Genomic DNA, 16,780 nt, shown 5'->3' with positions numbered 1-16,780 from the left:
GAGTCAAACCACATAGGATTATTAGGTTTGTTTTTCCATTACAAAAAAGACTCTTGTTGTTTCCGTTATTTCAATTGAGCAATAACAGCTTATCTTTTTAAAACTCTAAACTCTCTCTTATTCCTCCATGTAGGCAGACTTGTATCCATCCTCATGATATTCAACCAATTTGTTTTCTTGTTGGTTGGATGTGTTTTTTTATTTACCCACAAATACTGCCGTTATATATACCTTTTTTTGGATGGATGAAGTAATGTTTATTGGCCTCTCCAATCTCCGTGCCGTTTCTCTATCTTAGAGAACAGGGTGTGCTCAGTCTCTCCCTTTTGCCCCTCTCTTCCGGTACTTGGATGTTTGGATATTCGCATTAGTTTATCAATGGATTGTTTTTTCCAAATCTGACTATTTGCGTCCATGCTCCTTAAAATTTGGTTGGAAACAAGTAAGACGACTGTACCCAGCATTATTGTTGTCTGTAAACAAGGAAGCAGGTTTGTTTCTGTTTTATAGTCTATTATGCTTAGTTTGTAATGTGGTTACATATGTTGAGTTTATATAGCTCTCTCTCAGTTTTTCTAGTGCTTTTCATTGCTTCTGTTGCTAAGTTTAGAGTGATACGTCTCGGGGAAACTAATGAATAATTTTTAGTGATGGAAGCTAAATGTTCATTTTGGAGAGTTCTACTTATCATAAATCCCTAAAATATATACTCCCCCGTCCTAATTTAGGAATTAGAATTAGTTATGGTACGGGTTTTAAGATATTGGTGGAGTGTGTAATAAATGAAGTGACATGGTAGGACATGTAATAAATGAAATGAGTTGGTGGAAAGTGAAATGGTTTAACTTTTTGGTTTTTTATATTTTTTTTGGTTTATTTTTATGTAGATAATGGAATTTAAGTGTAATTTTGCTGAATAATAGGGTAAAATTTTATGTCCAAATATGGAAGATTCTAAATGTGACTCTTAAACTGAGACGGACTTTTATCCCAAAATGTGACTCTTAAACTGGGACGGAGGAAGTATATTCGAGTGGAGTTTTGTTAAATACACCCTATGTTACAGATAAAGGATGATAATATGAGGTTGTAAAGTGAGACAGTGGTAGTATAGGAGCAATGTGCTTAAAACTATCTTTTTTCTTAAACTTGGAGGAAATATTTGTGTTTAGTAAATGTATATACAAATAAAAGATTACATCAAAAATATACGACTCAACCGGACAGAAGAAGTACATTTTTACTAGCTAACCAACTACTACAAAAATTGAAAAATGAACTTGCAACTTTTTCCCCACAAAATAAAATCTCCTTTTTTTTAATCCCATGGATGAAATGAGAACCGAAATTACAATCATAAAATAAAATTTCGATCAGAAGTCACCTTGATCGAATTCTAAATCAGTCTCATTTTAAATCAACAACCTTTCCCACTTGGGGAGACTTACAACATGGATACAGTTATTCTCCCATTTTAAACCAATGTGTATGGATCTCTATCTTGACGTGAATCACAATATGTAATCTATCAAAAGTAGAGGCCAAAAAAATAGAAAAAAAGAGAGAAAAAAGTAGAATGGCAGATGCTGTTGCGAATGTGTTTCTGGAAACCCTTCGTGATTTGCTTGTTGAAGAAACTAAGTTTCTGCTTAGTGTTGGCGCTGATGTTGACAAAGTCAAAGAAGATCTGAGAAGCATACATGCGTTGTTGATGAAAGCAGACAGAGAGAGAAGCAATTCTCCAACTCTAAAGCTTTACATATCCCAACTCAAAGATCTCGCTTTCAAAGCTGAGAACCTGCTTGAAACGTATGCCTTTGAAGTTCAATCCAAAAGGGTAGAAGGGCGGAGGAGCCTCAAGGATAAATTCAAAAGGTACATATGCATCATGTGTGAGTGCTGCAGTGTCCACGAGGTTGGGAATGAGGCTCGCGACATAATATCTGCCCTGGCCGACCTCACTAAAAAGTTAGAGTCGGAGTTGGATCATCAAGGCTCATCATCTCATTCCAACCAGGAAGCTGAGCAGCAGCGTCTGTTGAGAAAGACGTATGCTCATGAGGTTGAACATGATTTCGTGGGCATGGAGAAAGACATCCAGCTTTTGGTCTCCAAGGTGAAGGACGAAACCAGAACGAAACGAGTAGTGAAGATATATGGGATGGGTGGTCTCGGAAAAACTACACTTGCGAGAAAGGTCTACAACCACAAAGACCTCCAATCTTATGCCCGAGCATGGGTTTGCATCACCCAACAGTTTCAACCTAAGGCCATTTTGGGCAACATTTTGAAACAGCTTGGCAGCAACATAAACGTTGATGGCTTTGAAATTGAGGATTTGGTCACGAGAATTCAAAGTTTATTGAAGGAGAGGAAATGTCTGGTGGTGATAGATGATATATGGGAAGATGATCACTGGGAGATCATAAAGCATGCTTTTCCGGTGAATTGTGATGTCATTGTCACAACTCGTTCTGAGGATATTGCTAATCAACAATCCGAACCTCACAGGCTGGAATTTCTGACAGAGGACGAAGGTTGGACTTTACTTCAAAAAGTAGCACATATTTCTTCAGGTCAGAAGTTTTTACCATGTTTTCATTGTATAATTTTGTTAAAATTTATGGCTTTTCCATCTAAATATTGCATTTTTGAATATGTTTGGCTTGTCGATGTTTCAAACATCCCAAAAGCACTTACTGTCACGTCACTAGGACATTCCACTACACTGCCATATCACTAGGATATCCCAAAAACACCTTCTGCCACGTCACTAGGACATTCCACTTGCTAAACTACGAGTTTATCACTAGCACAATAATAACCAATAATAAAAATTCACAAATTCACAAATACGGAATTAAAATTTCGACACGAATACGGAGAAAATGCAACCATTTTATTTTTAAAAAATAAACATACATATTAAAATTTTAAAAAAATACATAGTTCAACAAAAAAAAAAACCATCCCATTGCTTCGACACACGCGCCCCCCTATCACTCCTCGTCGTCCCCTTGCCCAGTCCCGGCGGCATCAGAGTCCCAAGAGGCCCCTCAAGGGCACCCTGGTGAGGGGTAGGAGCCCTAAATCGCGCCCCATACTCGCAATGAGGCCCTCCAACATCTCCTTGTGTAAGGCGTCATCCGTCGCCCTCCACTCCCGTTGACTTCGAGCATGCTCATCTATTGTTGCATACGCGTGAGGTTAGTGAGACCGGGACTGGGCTCGACACTAGGAGGTGCCGATTAGACCTCTTGGGACCTGCTGGCGCCTCCCTTAGACATCCGCATTGTTGTCATTTGCCCAATCGGGCGACGGTGGTGGAGAACCGGTGGAGGGGTCTCTTCGGCATCATCGGGGAGGTCGTGGGAACCGACACTGTACTCGCCGGAGATGTTGGGTTTCGTCCGCTTCGGCTAGCCAGCGTCAACACCCGCACGAAACTTGACTGAATCCATCAGCACCACATAGGAGTCTGATAGGCCCTGGTTAAACCTATCGGGTACGGATATGATTTCCGATGAATAACGTGAGTTTGTTGTGAGAGTATTGAGAGACAAAGCCGAGTTGAAGTGCTAGGCTGGAGAACGAAGGATGAGAAACAAGAATGTTCTTTATTTCTCGACGACTCAATAATATAATCGAATTCTATTATTTGTAGAATCCGCAACCCTAGACGGTTCGACCTAATTCTAACCCGGGAAAGAACCGACAAGAAAACCCGAGTATAATAATGAAAAGATAGCAGATGATATCTTGCTTGAAGAGCAAGATATCGACATAATTAATTGTACAAATAAACTTACAAGGAAATAAATAAAACAACAAAAATAAATAAAAGCTAAATGCCATGTTACTTGTCTGCAAAACGCGCTAGTCTTCTCACCGATCGTTGCGGTTGTGTTCGTTTGACAGAAGCTTTTCTGGTGCGTGATCGTCCTCTTCTTTCGGTTGCTGCCCTTTCCTCCTGCTTAGCCGTGCTTTGTAGATTGTTGGGATCGACCTGTATTGCAGAGTCCCTATCAACCCCCACCCCGACATGAACAACCTTGCCCTAAGTTGCAGGTTTGGAAAATTCTGCAGCAGCGATTCAACGGGCTCCCAAGAGGGCGAAGCAGACACGTCTGATGCCCGATGGACGAGCCACTGCTCCTGCGGAACTCCGTTGACTAAAATCTTGCGCTGATCCGACGCGTGGAGTGGTGTGTCAAGCGGCTGACCCCGCGAGGAGATTACTAGCAGCAACGGCGAAACGGCCCAATGAAGATTATTCCATAAAAGGTTTTAATAATGAGACGTGAAACACATCATATTCGACTATCCGTCGGAAGCTGAAGACGGTATGCCACCTTGCCAATCCTCTCGATAATCTTGTAAGGGCCATAGAACCGTCTTCCCAATTTGGTAGACAACGGTTTCCCGACTGAAAACTGGCAATAAGGCTGTAGGCTGAGCCAAACTCGATCTCCCACCTCAAATTCCACATTCTTCCTATGACGATTTGCTTGATTTTCCATCGCCAATTGAGCCTGCCCAATACGAGCTTTTAACGTCCGAAGCAAGTCCTGACTCTCTTTTAGCAGTTCCGTGACCGACACATTATGCGAGGGCCGTGCATATGTATCGAACAAAGTATGTGGCTCACGGCCATAGAGTGCCTGGTAGGGCGACATCCTTATACTCACATTCGTCGAACAATTAAGGGCGACTTCCGCCGAAGGTAGCATCTGTGAGCAACGATGCGGGCACTCAAAAATATAAGCCCGCAAATATTGTTCCAACGCCCTATTCGTAACTTCGGACTGGCCATCAGTTTGTGGATGATAGGCCTTAGTAAACTGCAATTTAGTGCCACTTACAGCCGTCAATTCCTGCCAAAAAATCGCTCATAAAAATTGAATCACGATCAACTAACAACTTCTTAGAAAAGCCATGAAGTTTGACCACAGTATCCACGAACAAACGCGCCACCCGCGGTGCATCAAATACCGTCTTCAAGGCTCCAAAATGGGCATATTTAGACAAACGATCGACCACAACCATGATAGCGCTATATCCTTGCGACGCGGGAAGACCGATGATGAAATCCATGGAAGCGGCTTCCCATACACAGTCCGGTATTGGAAGCGGTTGGATTAAGCCATTTGGCTTGTCCCGAACATACTTCGTTGCTTGGCAAGCAATGGAACCGGCTATAAAACGGCGAATATCAGCGCGCATACCCAGCCAATAGAAGGAACTCGCCACCTTAGTAAATGTTCGCTTCTCGCCCGGGTGGCCGGCTGTTGGAGATGTGTGACACTCATCCAAAATGGCTGGAATTGCTGCAGAGTCCCGACTGATGAAGAGGCGTCGCTTGAAGTAACGGGCCAGAACCATTCGCGACAGCCTGGTGCAGGGCCACCAAATCAGGTAATCGCGTGTTTTCCTCACGAATCAAGTCCAGAATAGCCGCTCCGGGTCTTGCAAATAAAGCTAGAACCGCAAGTGATTTGTCCTGAATTCCTTCTGGCAGACGGGAAAGAGCGTCTGCGACCCGATTGGAAGCGCCCGATTTATATTCAATCACAAATTTGAAACCATTAGCTTTCGTAAATAGAATTGCTGATCCGGTGTTTGCACTACTTGAGAAAGTAAATCCTTCAAACTGCGCTGATTACTGCGAATGATAAACTCACAACCCAATAGATATTACCTCCACTTTTGAACGGCCTCGACAATGGTGTAGAGCTTTATGATAGGTGGACGCCAACCGACGATGTGGACCTAATTTTTTGCTAAAATACGCAAGTGGGTGTCCTTCTTGTAACAAAATAGCCCCAATACCAAGATCCGATGCATCTGTTTCCATAACAAAGGGCAACTCAAAGTCGAGAAGACGGAGAACTGGAGCTGCGCACATCGCTGCCTTGAGGGTCGTGAAACTGTCCTCTGCAATGTCAGGCTAAAGGAAGACGTCCTTTTTTAATAGCTCGGTGAGTGGTGCCACAATGATGGAGTAATGTTTGACAAATCGTCTGTAGAATCCGGTGAGGCCTAGAAAGCCTCTCAACTGCTTGACCGATGTAGGGGTGGGCCAAGCCGTCATCACAGATATCTTCGAAGGGTCTGCGTGTAATTGCCCTGCCGTAATGATATGTCCCAAGTAATCAATTGTGGATACACCGAAGGCGCATTTTGAGCGTTTGAGAAAGAAGTGGTGCTCGCCCAAGACACGTAGAACTTGACTGAGGTGGAGCAAGTGGTCCCGCCTCAGACTGACTGTAAATCAGAATATCGTCAAAAAATACAATGACGAATCGCCGTAGAAATGGTTGGAATATGTTGTTCATGGCTGCCTAAGGTGGACGGTGCATTGGTGAGACCAAATGGCATGACTACGAAAGACCGTTTTGTGAATGTCATGAACATGCATCCTGATTTGGTGGTAGCCAGAGCGTAGGTCGAGCTTAGAAAAAATACGGGCTGCACGGAGCTCGTCTAATAACTCATCCTCTGTTGGGATCGGAAAGTTATCAGGGGTGGTTGCTGCATTAAGGGCTCTGTAATTGACGCAGAAATGGAAACTCTCGTCCTTTTTACGGACCAGCAATACCGGGGATGAAAATGGACGGTGCTGGATTAATCCCTGATTTAACATCTCTGCAACCTGCTTCTCAATTTCAGCTATCTGGAAATATGGGGTCGACGTTGATAGGCTTCGATGATGCAGGCAGGTGTATGTGGTGATCCCATTGTCGCGCAGGCGGCAGTGTCGTGGGAGTCTCAAAACCTTGACAGAACTCTTCCAATATAGTGCGGATCGCAGGACCCGGTTCGGAGGCTGCATCGAAGGTATTATCAGTGGGCTGCACAGGAATCAATTCGAACAAGTCGGCCTCTGGTGACCAAGGAGAAAAGGTTGTTTTAAGAGATAGATGTTGGTGGCGCTCCTTCTCCCTGAAGGAATATTGGCTGATTATTCCAGTCAAACCGCATAGTAAGGTTCTTGTAATTTTTGGTGACGTCACCCAATTCTTGTAGCCACTGAACCCCCAAGATCACTGCCGGGCCTTCCACCTGGAGCAGAAATAAGTCGATCTCGAAGTGGTGTCCCTGCATAGAAATCAGGGTACCCAAGCATGCATAAGAACACTTAAGTGCTGCTCCATTACCAACAATCACACGAAAAGGAGTGAAAGAATTAAGGGGAAGACTTAGCTGTCCTGCCACTGACGGTTTGACAAAATTGTGGGTGCTTCCTCCATCGATCCGGATGGACACCGGAGAAGAATTGATGCGGCCTTTCATACTAATTGATCGCGACGTAACGTTTGGGCATAGAACAAACACCAAAGAGACGACACCGATGATAACCATATTCATGGCATCCTCATCGACCTCGAACACGAGAGGATCCTCGGTCTCCAAGTAGTCGTCATCGTCATCCATTAGGGCATAGAACTTTTTGGCACAAACGTGCGCTCTGGTGTACTTCTCGGGAACCAATAACAGAGAGACCCAGTTTCGCGCGTTGGGCGCGTTCAGGTGTAGAGATTCGAACCACAGGGTAGTTGGTGGGTGGCTGGCCGGGCTTTGACTTGCTGGTCTGCGGGTCACGATATGGGGTTGGCAACACGGTATAAGGACGGGGCCTGCCAGGGGGACTTTGTCGGAGGGGTCGGTACATGTCCTGCAACAGACTGACAAGCTGCGAGCTACTGTGCCAACGCGAACGCGTCCTGTAGAGTAGAGTGGATGGGCGTCGTGTTAGGAGTTCTTGCTTAATGGAGGGTATCAAGCCTGCAATAAAGAGAGACGTCAGTGTGGAATCTCCTACATGAACCTCTTTCTGAAGCATTAACTCGAACAATGTTTGGTAGGCTTCGACTGTGGTCGTCTGTCGTAGTGAAGCGAGGCGCCCCACATAGTCTTCACAAAGATCTGGGTTGAAGCGTTTCTTCATTGCCAATAAGAAGGAGTCCCAGTTTTTATTCTCGGTGTTGTCCTCCTAATAAGAGAACCATTCCTCTGTAGCATTGTCCATCAATAAGGACGTGAGGTATAGGCGATCCCTCAAGGGTGTATAGCTGTGGTTATAGTATTTTTGAATCCTGCGAATCCATCGGGAAGCGTCTTCGCCGTTGAAACGTGGTGGACCGGTTGACAGTTTGGGGTGGGCCTCCGGATCGAAGTCGATCAGTTTCGCGACAAGAGAGGGGGGAAGGTCCCAGCCTCGCGAAGCGGCAACACCCGTCTGCGGTCTGGCGGTCGCGTGTTCTGGCTGTCAAGTTTGGCAGACAACTTGGCTAGAGTTTCGTCCAAGTTTCGGTTGATGATTGCTTGTTTGTAGGTGAAGTCCACATTATCATAGTGGTGAGTCATCATCTTTATCATACTTGCCTTGGCGAAGTTGCATAGCGAACAACATCTCGCCGATTTCCTGCGTGGTGTATTCGTGAGGCTGCTCCTCTGTTTTGGTGTTGCCAGCGTTAGTCATGATGAGCAATAGGAAGAGTCGTCAATGAAGCACCAGATGATAGGCCGTGGTTCGACCTATCGGGGACGGCGATGATTTCCGGCGAATAGCGTGAAATTGGCATGAGTAAGTTGTGAGAATATTGAGAGACAAAGCCTAATTAAAGTGCTAGGCTGGAGAACGAGGGAAGAGAAACAAGTCTGCTCTTTATTTCTCGATGACTCAATAATCTAATGAAATTCTATTATTTGTAGAATCCGCAATCCTAGACGGTTCGACCTAATCCTAACCGGGGAAAGAACCGACAAGAAAACCCGAGTATAATAATGAAAAGATAGCGGATGATATCTTGCTTGAAGAGCAAGATATCGACATAATTAATTGTTCAAATAAACTTACAAGGAAATAAATAAAACAACAAAAAATAAATAAAAGCTAAATTCCATGTCACACGTCTGCAAAACAGCGCTGGTCTTCTCACCGATCGTTGCGGTTGTGTTCGTTTGACAGAAGCTTTTCTTGAGCGTGATCGTCCTCTTCTTTCGGTTGCTGCCCTTTCCTCCTGCTCAGCCGTGCTTTGTAGATTGTTGGGATCGACCTGTATTGCAGAGTCCCTATCAAAGTCCCAATGTTTAAACGGGCCGAACTTCCCTTGCTCGGGGAACTGCTGCATCGACAACCTCTTCACATCCTCCATGGTCTGGCCACTTGTTATCATGCGGGTGTTATTTTCATAGATGCTAGCAAATCGGGAGACCGCGCTTCTTATTCGCTCACATGGCTTCCGGTACTCCTCAAACGTGTCCTCCTTCCGATCCCTTGGCTTAAATATCGCTTAGGCTTCGGCGATGCGAGCCCACTTCCTGTCAATGTGCTGGTTATTCGACAAAATAGAATCTTCACAAACACTGATCCAAGCCTTGGATAGACCCACACACTCCTCCTCACTCCAGACGGTCCTCCGTTGCTTCTCCCCTCGTCCCCCCCTCCCCTGCAAGCGAGGACTCACCAGCCACCCCTTTGCCTTTGCCCCTGCCCCTGCCCTTCTTCTTCGACTTCCCACCCCGACGTCCTTCCGCCGGTGGACTTTGAGTGAGAGGCTCCCTCTTCGAGATAGACACAGTTTCTCCAGTTTGAAAGTATCTACACCGGTAAACTGAGTCTCTAGTGGAGTATAGTCCTGGGAACCACCTGTCAAAAAATCCATAATGGGCAGATAGACATTGTCGATAGACATTGTCCCCGGCCAATTGGGGGACCCCTACTCAACTACCCCCGCAGCTGCAGTCATTCCCTGCAATTGGGGCATCATCCCGCTCATCCCCACCATTTGGGGCATCATCCCCCATCCCAGCACCCATACTGGGCATCCAGCCAGCCATCTGCATCATCGTGGCACTAATGCCCGCCATTTGGGGCATCATCCCACCCATCCACGCCATCCCGGCACAAGGGTACATATTGTAGTACCCGGACATCATCCCCGCCCATTCCAGCCATCCCGCCGGCATTTCCCCAACCTCCAATGGGGAACGTCGATGTTTGTGACTCGCTTGTGGCGGGAGAGTCGATGTCGTGCTCCATTTATCTTCAATAGAAATGAGAGTAGAGAGAGAGAAACTCGTTAATACAAGTGGTGCAAATGAAATGAAGTGCAACGAGCCTTATATATAGAGTTTTGAAAAAAAAAAAAAAAATGCTCTCATCCGTGCTTAACCTATTTTGTATATATTGGCAGATGACCCGAATATAAAATCATTTGAAGATATTGGAAGAAAAATTGTATCAAAGTGTGAAGGGTTACCACTATCAATTTGTGTTATTGGAGGGATTTTGCGCAATAAAGTGCACACAGAATGGATAAATCTGAACATAGAATCACATCTGAAGCATGGAAAAGGTGTTGGAAAATATGATAAAGTAAATCAGGTGTTGGAGTTGAGCTATGATGCCTTACCTTATTACTTGAAACCATGCTTCCTCTATTTAGCATGTTTTCCTGAAGATCACAAGATTGATAGAGAGAAACTGTATTTATTGTGGATGGCAGAAGGCTTCATTTCCTACCAAGATAAAGAAGCTAATGAGACTCTAAGAGATGTGGCTCAAAGATATCTAATAGAACTTGGTATGAGGTGTATGGTTCAACTGCATGAAGCTTACGCCTACAGTACTCCACTTGAGAAATATGTCTCGTGTGGGCTTCATGATTTAATGCATGATCTCTGTTCTTCTAAAGCTGAAAAGGAAGAGTTTCTGATGCGTATTGATGCTTCCAAACATCTAACCGACATTCTTTTACCAACTCGAATAGCCATCAGTTATGACCCCAGTAGTAACCCAAGTATAGATGGGTTAAAGGAAGTTAGAGGTCTTAGATCTTTTATTGTTCTCCCAAAACACTATTATCCTATACCAACCATGGGCTTCAAAGAGAGTATGGTTAACTTTAAGATGTCGCAATACTTGAGGATATTTGTGGTAGAAGGTTGTGAGTTTGAAGGGGGAAAGTTACCAATCAAGGTGGGTGAACTAATTCATTTGAGATACTTGAGTTTGAGGCTTTCTAATGTGAGAGAGCTACCAAAGTCTATATGCAGCCTGCCATACTTGCAGACCTTAGATTTGCGATGCGCTTTTATTAGATTGCCAAATGTGATATGGAAGATGAAAAGACTAAAGCATCTATTTCTCAAAGCTGAAATACAAGTGATTGGAGGGGAGAAACTAAAACTAGGTGGGCTACAAGAGTTGGAGACATTAGATAAGATCAGCAGTAAGACAACTTGCATTGCAGATATCCCTACATTGATTAGTCTACAGAAGATTCATGTTTATGTTAGTGATGTGGATAGCCTGTTAATTGTATTGAACAACAAAAACAGCCAATTACGTGAGAATCGGCTTTATGTTATGTATTGTGATTTCAGTTCGGAGAAAGGTAGAGAGGTTTTGAATGACGGGTTGATGTCTCCTTCGTTGGTTAGTTTGGAGATATGGAGCTGCAATATGGGTAGCAGTTTTCCATACTACGAACCAGAGATGTGTCAGAATTTAGTAATGTTGAGCCTTAGAGAATGCAAGGTTAAGGTAGATGTGAAGGACTTTGGCAAGTATCCCATGTTGCAAGAGCTATGGTTAGAGAGAGTTGGGATGGAAGAAACATTAACTTGCCACTCAAATTCATTTCCACAACTCCAGACACTTGTATTATTTGATTTGCACGATTTAAAGGTATGGGAAGCAGAGGAAGGAGCATTGCCAAAACTTACTTCCTTGAGTATCTCTGGGTGTCCCTTTTTAAAGGTATGGGAAGTAGAAAAAGGAGCAATGCCAAAACTTACTTCCATGATTATCACTAGGTGCCCCAATTTGGAGAAGCTTCCAGATGGTTTGAGATCCATCTCCACTTTTCGAAGAATGACTATCCGCTTTATGCCATGGGTATTCATGGCGAGAGTAAATAAAGAAGATTATGGGCCATTTGTCGAGAAGGAAATTGATATGGAGGCTATCTACTAACCATAAGCAGTCGATAAAAGAGGGTTGAAGCAAAGGTAATCAATTTGTGAGCATTCTATACATCATATACTATATAACTAAATGCTACTCCATATACCATCTTGACCTTGTGCTATTTCTTTTTCAGATGATAACAAAAGTTTGATTCCTGGTGAAGCCTCTCTACATTTACTTATTTGCATTTATTGACTCAATTGATACTCCATAAAACTTTCTTGATTTTGTTCATGTACTCTCATATTAATAATAAGGCTCTCCAGCGCACACTCCCGACTCACCACGAGCCACCTACATCAGCTCCAACACATCTGCTCTATTTTGTGTCTTGTTATCGAGTCGGTTATTTATTTCCATCCGGGTTTTCTTTGTGGTTCTTTCCCGGATCAGATTACGAGAGTCGAACCACATAGGATTAGGTTTGTTTTTCCATTGTAAAAAAATCTTGTTGTTTCCATCATTTCAATTGAGCAATAACAACTTATCTTATTCAAACTCTAAACTCTCACTTATTCCAGCATGTGTCCAGACTTGTATCATATATCCTCATGATATTCTACCAATTTGTTTTCTTGTTGGTTGGATGTGTTTTTTGTGACCGACAAATACTGCCATTATGATCATATATACTTTTTTGTGGATGGATGGACGAAGTAATGTTTATTGACTATTTGTTCTTTCAAGACTATAGATGTTAAATTGGGATCAAATAACCAAGAAAGTATAATTCCTTGATGTTTTCTTGATGATTGTAGTTCATATCTGCATTACTTGTGCAATTTCTTTTGTATTTTCTATATAACTTTGATGCGATCATAATGAAAGGTCTAGCCTTTTGCTTTATTGACTCAGTTATTAATAGTACTAACATTTTGTGGAATTTGTTTATGTACTCACATATACTGATGACATTCTAAGAATCATTTTTCTTGTACATTTTATAACTTTCTTTTTTGTTTAACACTCACAATTAAGTGAATGTTGATGGATGTGTTTTTTAAACAACAAATAAAATAGTGGTGATTGATATTTCCTGATTGCTTGTTCTTTATATCAAAGTAGGTCATGAAGAATCGAATGGAAACTGAATATTTTGACTCGAAACGGCTATTTGGATTGTGGATGAGGCTAGACGCTAAAATGAAGATGGAAATATTACTACTACATTAAGTCAAAATTTTATATAGATGAAAATATGAAAGCCGCCTACGGCTATTTAAAAACAATAACTTTTTATACGTAATCATCAAACAGTTAAAATACTGTATTAAAAAAAGGAAATAAATAAGGTAACTTTGTCTATGGAATTGGAGTCTCGTCTCGCTTTGTACCTTGTAGATGTGAAGGACTTTGGCAAGTATCCCATGTTATTTATATACTCACATATCCTGATGATATTCTATGAATTATTTTTCTTATACTAAATTTTTTAACTTTTTTTTTTGTTTATTACTCACAAGTGAATGTTGATAAATAGTAGTGGTATGTTTCTTTTAACAACAAAATATAATAGTGTTGATTGATTTTTTTTCTGATTGCTTTTTCTTGATATTATTAGAGTACGTCATGAAAAATCGAATGGAAGCTGAATAGGTTGAGTCGAATCACGGCTATTGCAAACGAAGCTTTTCGGCTTGAACGATCTACAGGCAACGAACCCATACTCTTAATATTTAATTTGGATTGCGGATGATGCTACAAATGAAGATGAAAATTCGTTTGATAACTAGAATATTACGAATCACACACTACACTACGTGAAACGTAGTAAAGATAAAACCAAGAGTAGACATCTTTGATTGGATAAAATGAAGAAACCAAAGGATACAATAATGAAAATGACAAGCCTATTTATAAATCCTAAACCTAACCCCTATACTATTTTGGGCAATATATACTCATTCTTTTGTTAGTTAAAGTTAAAGCCCAAATCCTACTAACCTAGCCCACCATGTGGATCCGCCACTATTTTGGGCCTCCACATCTGCAGTCGTATCAAATTATACATTTTTATTTAATCCAAATTCTTACTATAGTATATGTAATTAATTCAATATTTTGTAGCTACAAAGTACAAACCTTGAAATCCACGAAGATGGTTGAGCACTTCATTTGCGCAGCCTTCACAATTAATATAAACACCCAAAACTATTACCCCTTCCTCATTGTTGTTGCCATTCTGATTATTGGTTGCTACACAAGTCATTTTTTTTGTTATTATATATATGCAGATTAATAGTTTTGCATATGATACTTTATATATATGTGAGCTATGAGGGTGTTACATGGAAAATTGGGAGTAATGCAATTCGGGTTAAAAATCTTTTCAATAATGATTGTATTATTACTATAATTTTGCAGGGTGTAAAGTAGAAAGTGATAATTAATTAATCTTCCATTTTAAACGATCTATTACTCATTTGTGTAGTAAAATTAGATTCTATAATTTGATATACCTGAAGCTGTAAATGGGATGGAGATTAATGTATTGATGTTTTTCTAAACTAAGGCTGGTTAAAATAGTAAGACCATATACTAATAGTAAGACCATATACTAATAAATTCATACTATTACTATATAACAGTAACGGAAACAAAAATTGTAACCCTCTAACAAAAATAGAAATAAAATTATCAATATAAATACAGCTATCGTCTCATATAAATCATAGAAATAATCATAGATACAATTGTCATCACTCATCGCATGCATGGTGAATTAATAAGCTATTTCTAATTCGATGGAATTATACGTAGTTGAATAATTCTTTAGTCCTTATTGGCATAGAATTGAATGAAGAAGTGAAAGCGAGGTGTTTTGTGTGATTTAGTCATCCCCTTGTTTTCTTGTGAATTATCCAATTATCGATCATTTATCATCTGTGTTTTCTTTGTAGTTTCTTTAAATTGAAATTTTATACTCCAACAAAACTTTAGTTTAGACCCTTGGGATTGCTGTCTTTGACACTGCACTCGTGCAATCAATAGTAATTTTAGGAACATTTATTAACGTGTTGTGCTCATTTTATATTTGTATAAAGTGCTCTAAAATTCACTCGTTGTATTAGTATTAAATATGCAAGGATAATTTTGTAGGTTGTAAAGTAGAAAGTGATAGTATTAATTTTCCATTTTAGATAATCTGTTACCCATTTGTATAGTATAATTAGATTCTATAATTTGATATATCTGACTCCGTAAATCGGATGGAGATTTGATGTTTTGCTAGGGATCTTTTTCAATTAGCACATGAGTTAAAAGAGTAACACCATATGCATTGATTTACTAATAAATTTCATAGTATAACGGAAATAAAAATTGTAACTCTATAGCAAAATTAGAAACAGAATTATCAACAAAATAATACATCTATCACTTGATATGAAATCATAGAAATAATCATATTAACATGCAAATGATGGTATTGTCTTCTTATAATATTACTTTTAATTTTTTAATATTTTTAATGTGCCTAATATAGACATGGAGTGGTATTTTGAAGAATAATACTCCATCTCTTCCACTTAATTTTTTTTTCATTTTTGGGACGTTCCCTTATTAGTTTCCCACTTCACTTTTATTATCTTTTGTAATACCCTCCATATTCCACTATATTTTATTATAAAATTAATATATATAAAATTATGGCTCACCTTTTATTTCTATCTCATTACTCATCTCCTCGCAACTTTCGGCTATGGCAGCAAAAAAAATTACCCTATAGTAGTTACCAATGGATTGGATCTCCGTCGTCAAAATCCTACACCCGTCACTTGATATTGTTGACTAATATCATGAAATTTTTCACAATATTTATTTATTTTTTGACAAACTTTGATATTAATATATAATATCACGAACTTAAATAATTATTGAATTTTTTTTTATCAGTGACAAAATCCAACTACATCCACCATACGTGGCTTCTAAATACTTTGTAATCACAATACTCCCTCCGTCCGGCATTAGGAGTCCCGGTTGACTTTAGTGCGGGTTTTAAGAAATGTTTGAGTGTGTAATAATTGGAGTGTGTGATAATGGAATGTGGGACCCATTTGCATTATTATTTGCTTTATTCTTTGGATGTGTTTTTACTTGTGTTTTTAGTATTTTATTTTATAATATTTTTATTTCACTTTCTATGAAAATATCTAACCGGGACTCGTAATGTCGGACAGATGAAAATGGTCAACCGAGACTCCTAATGCCTGACGAAGGAAGTATTATATTTCAATGGTAAGTAGGAACTACCTTGTAGAAGTAGTAGGAGTAGATGATTAGGAAACACGGTTTATATATATTATGATGGGTGAAAATATCAACCATGATGTGAGAAGATATTAGTCTCTCCGTTCCAGTTATGATGACACATTTCTTGATACGCACGAGATTTTAGGAGTTATTGTTTAATATGTTTAATTAGAGAGAAAAAACAGTACTATGTTGTGAGTATTGAATGGAAAGGGAAATAAAATTGAATATTTTAATGAGAGCGAAAAAAGTAGTTGGGTGATTAAATAGAGAGAGAAATTTTCTAAAAGTAAAATGTGTCATCTTAGTTGGGACGAAATGAGTATTAAAAGGTATGATTATTTTTTGTATACTATATAAATATATGGACACACTTTATATACTCCCTCCATTTCTCAATAAGAGTCACACTTTGTCATTTTGATCCGTCTCACAATAAGAGTCACACTTTACTTTTTACCATAAATAGCAAATAGATCTCACATACCACTAGCTCATTTCACTCATAATATATTATAAAACTAATATAAAAAATTGGTCTTGTATTAG

At 40.3% G+C, this 16,780-nt stretch overlaps 1 protein-coding gene across 1 annotated transcript in view; it reads left to right on the top strand.

The window, feature by feature from the left end:
- Nucleotides 1-12,475, top strand: part of LOC125194052 (putative disease resistance protein At1g59780) — an 18,150-nt gene extending 5,675 nt beyond the window's left edge. Inside the window, exons 2-3 of the mRNA XM_048092054.1 lie at nucleotides 10,200-12,018; nucleotides 12,111-12,475. Of these exons, the coding sequence (XP_047948011.1) occupies nucleotides 10,200-11,983 (1,784 nt within the window). The 3' untranslated portion in view covers nucleotides 11,984-12,018; nucleotides 12,111-12,475. The remainder of the gene's footprint in view (nucleotides 1-10,199; nucleotides 12,019-12,110) is intronic.
- The last annotated feature ends 4,305 nt before the right edge of the window (nucleotides 12,476-16,780 follow it).

This window comes from Salvia hispanica, chromosome 6 (assembly GCF_023119035.1).
Source record: "Salvia hispanica cultivar TCC Black 2014 chromosome 6, UniMelb_Shisp_WGS_1.0, whole genome shotgun sequence".
Lineage (NCBI taxonomy): Eukaryota > Viridiplantae > Streptophyta > Magnoliopsida > Lamiales > Lamiaceae > Salvia > Salvia hispanica.
This window is presented reverse-complemented; position numbering and strand designations above follow the sequence as displayed.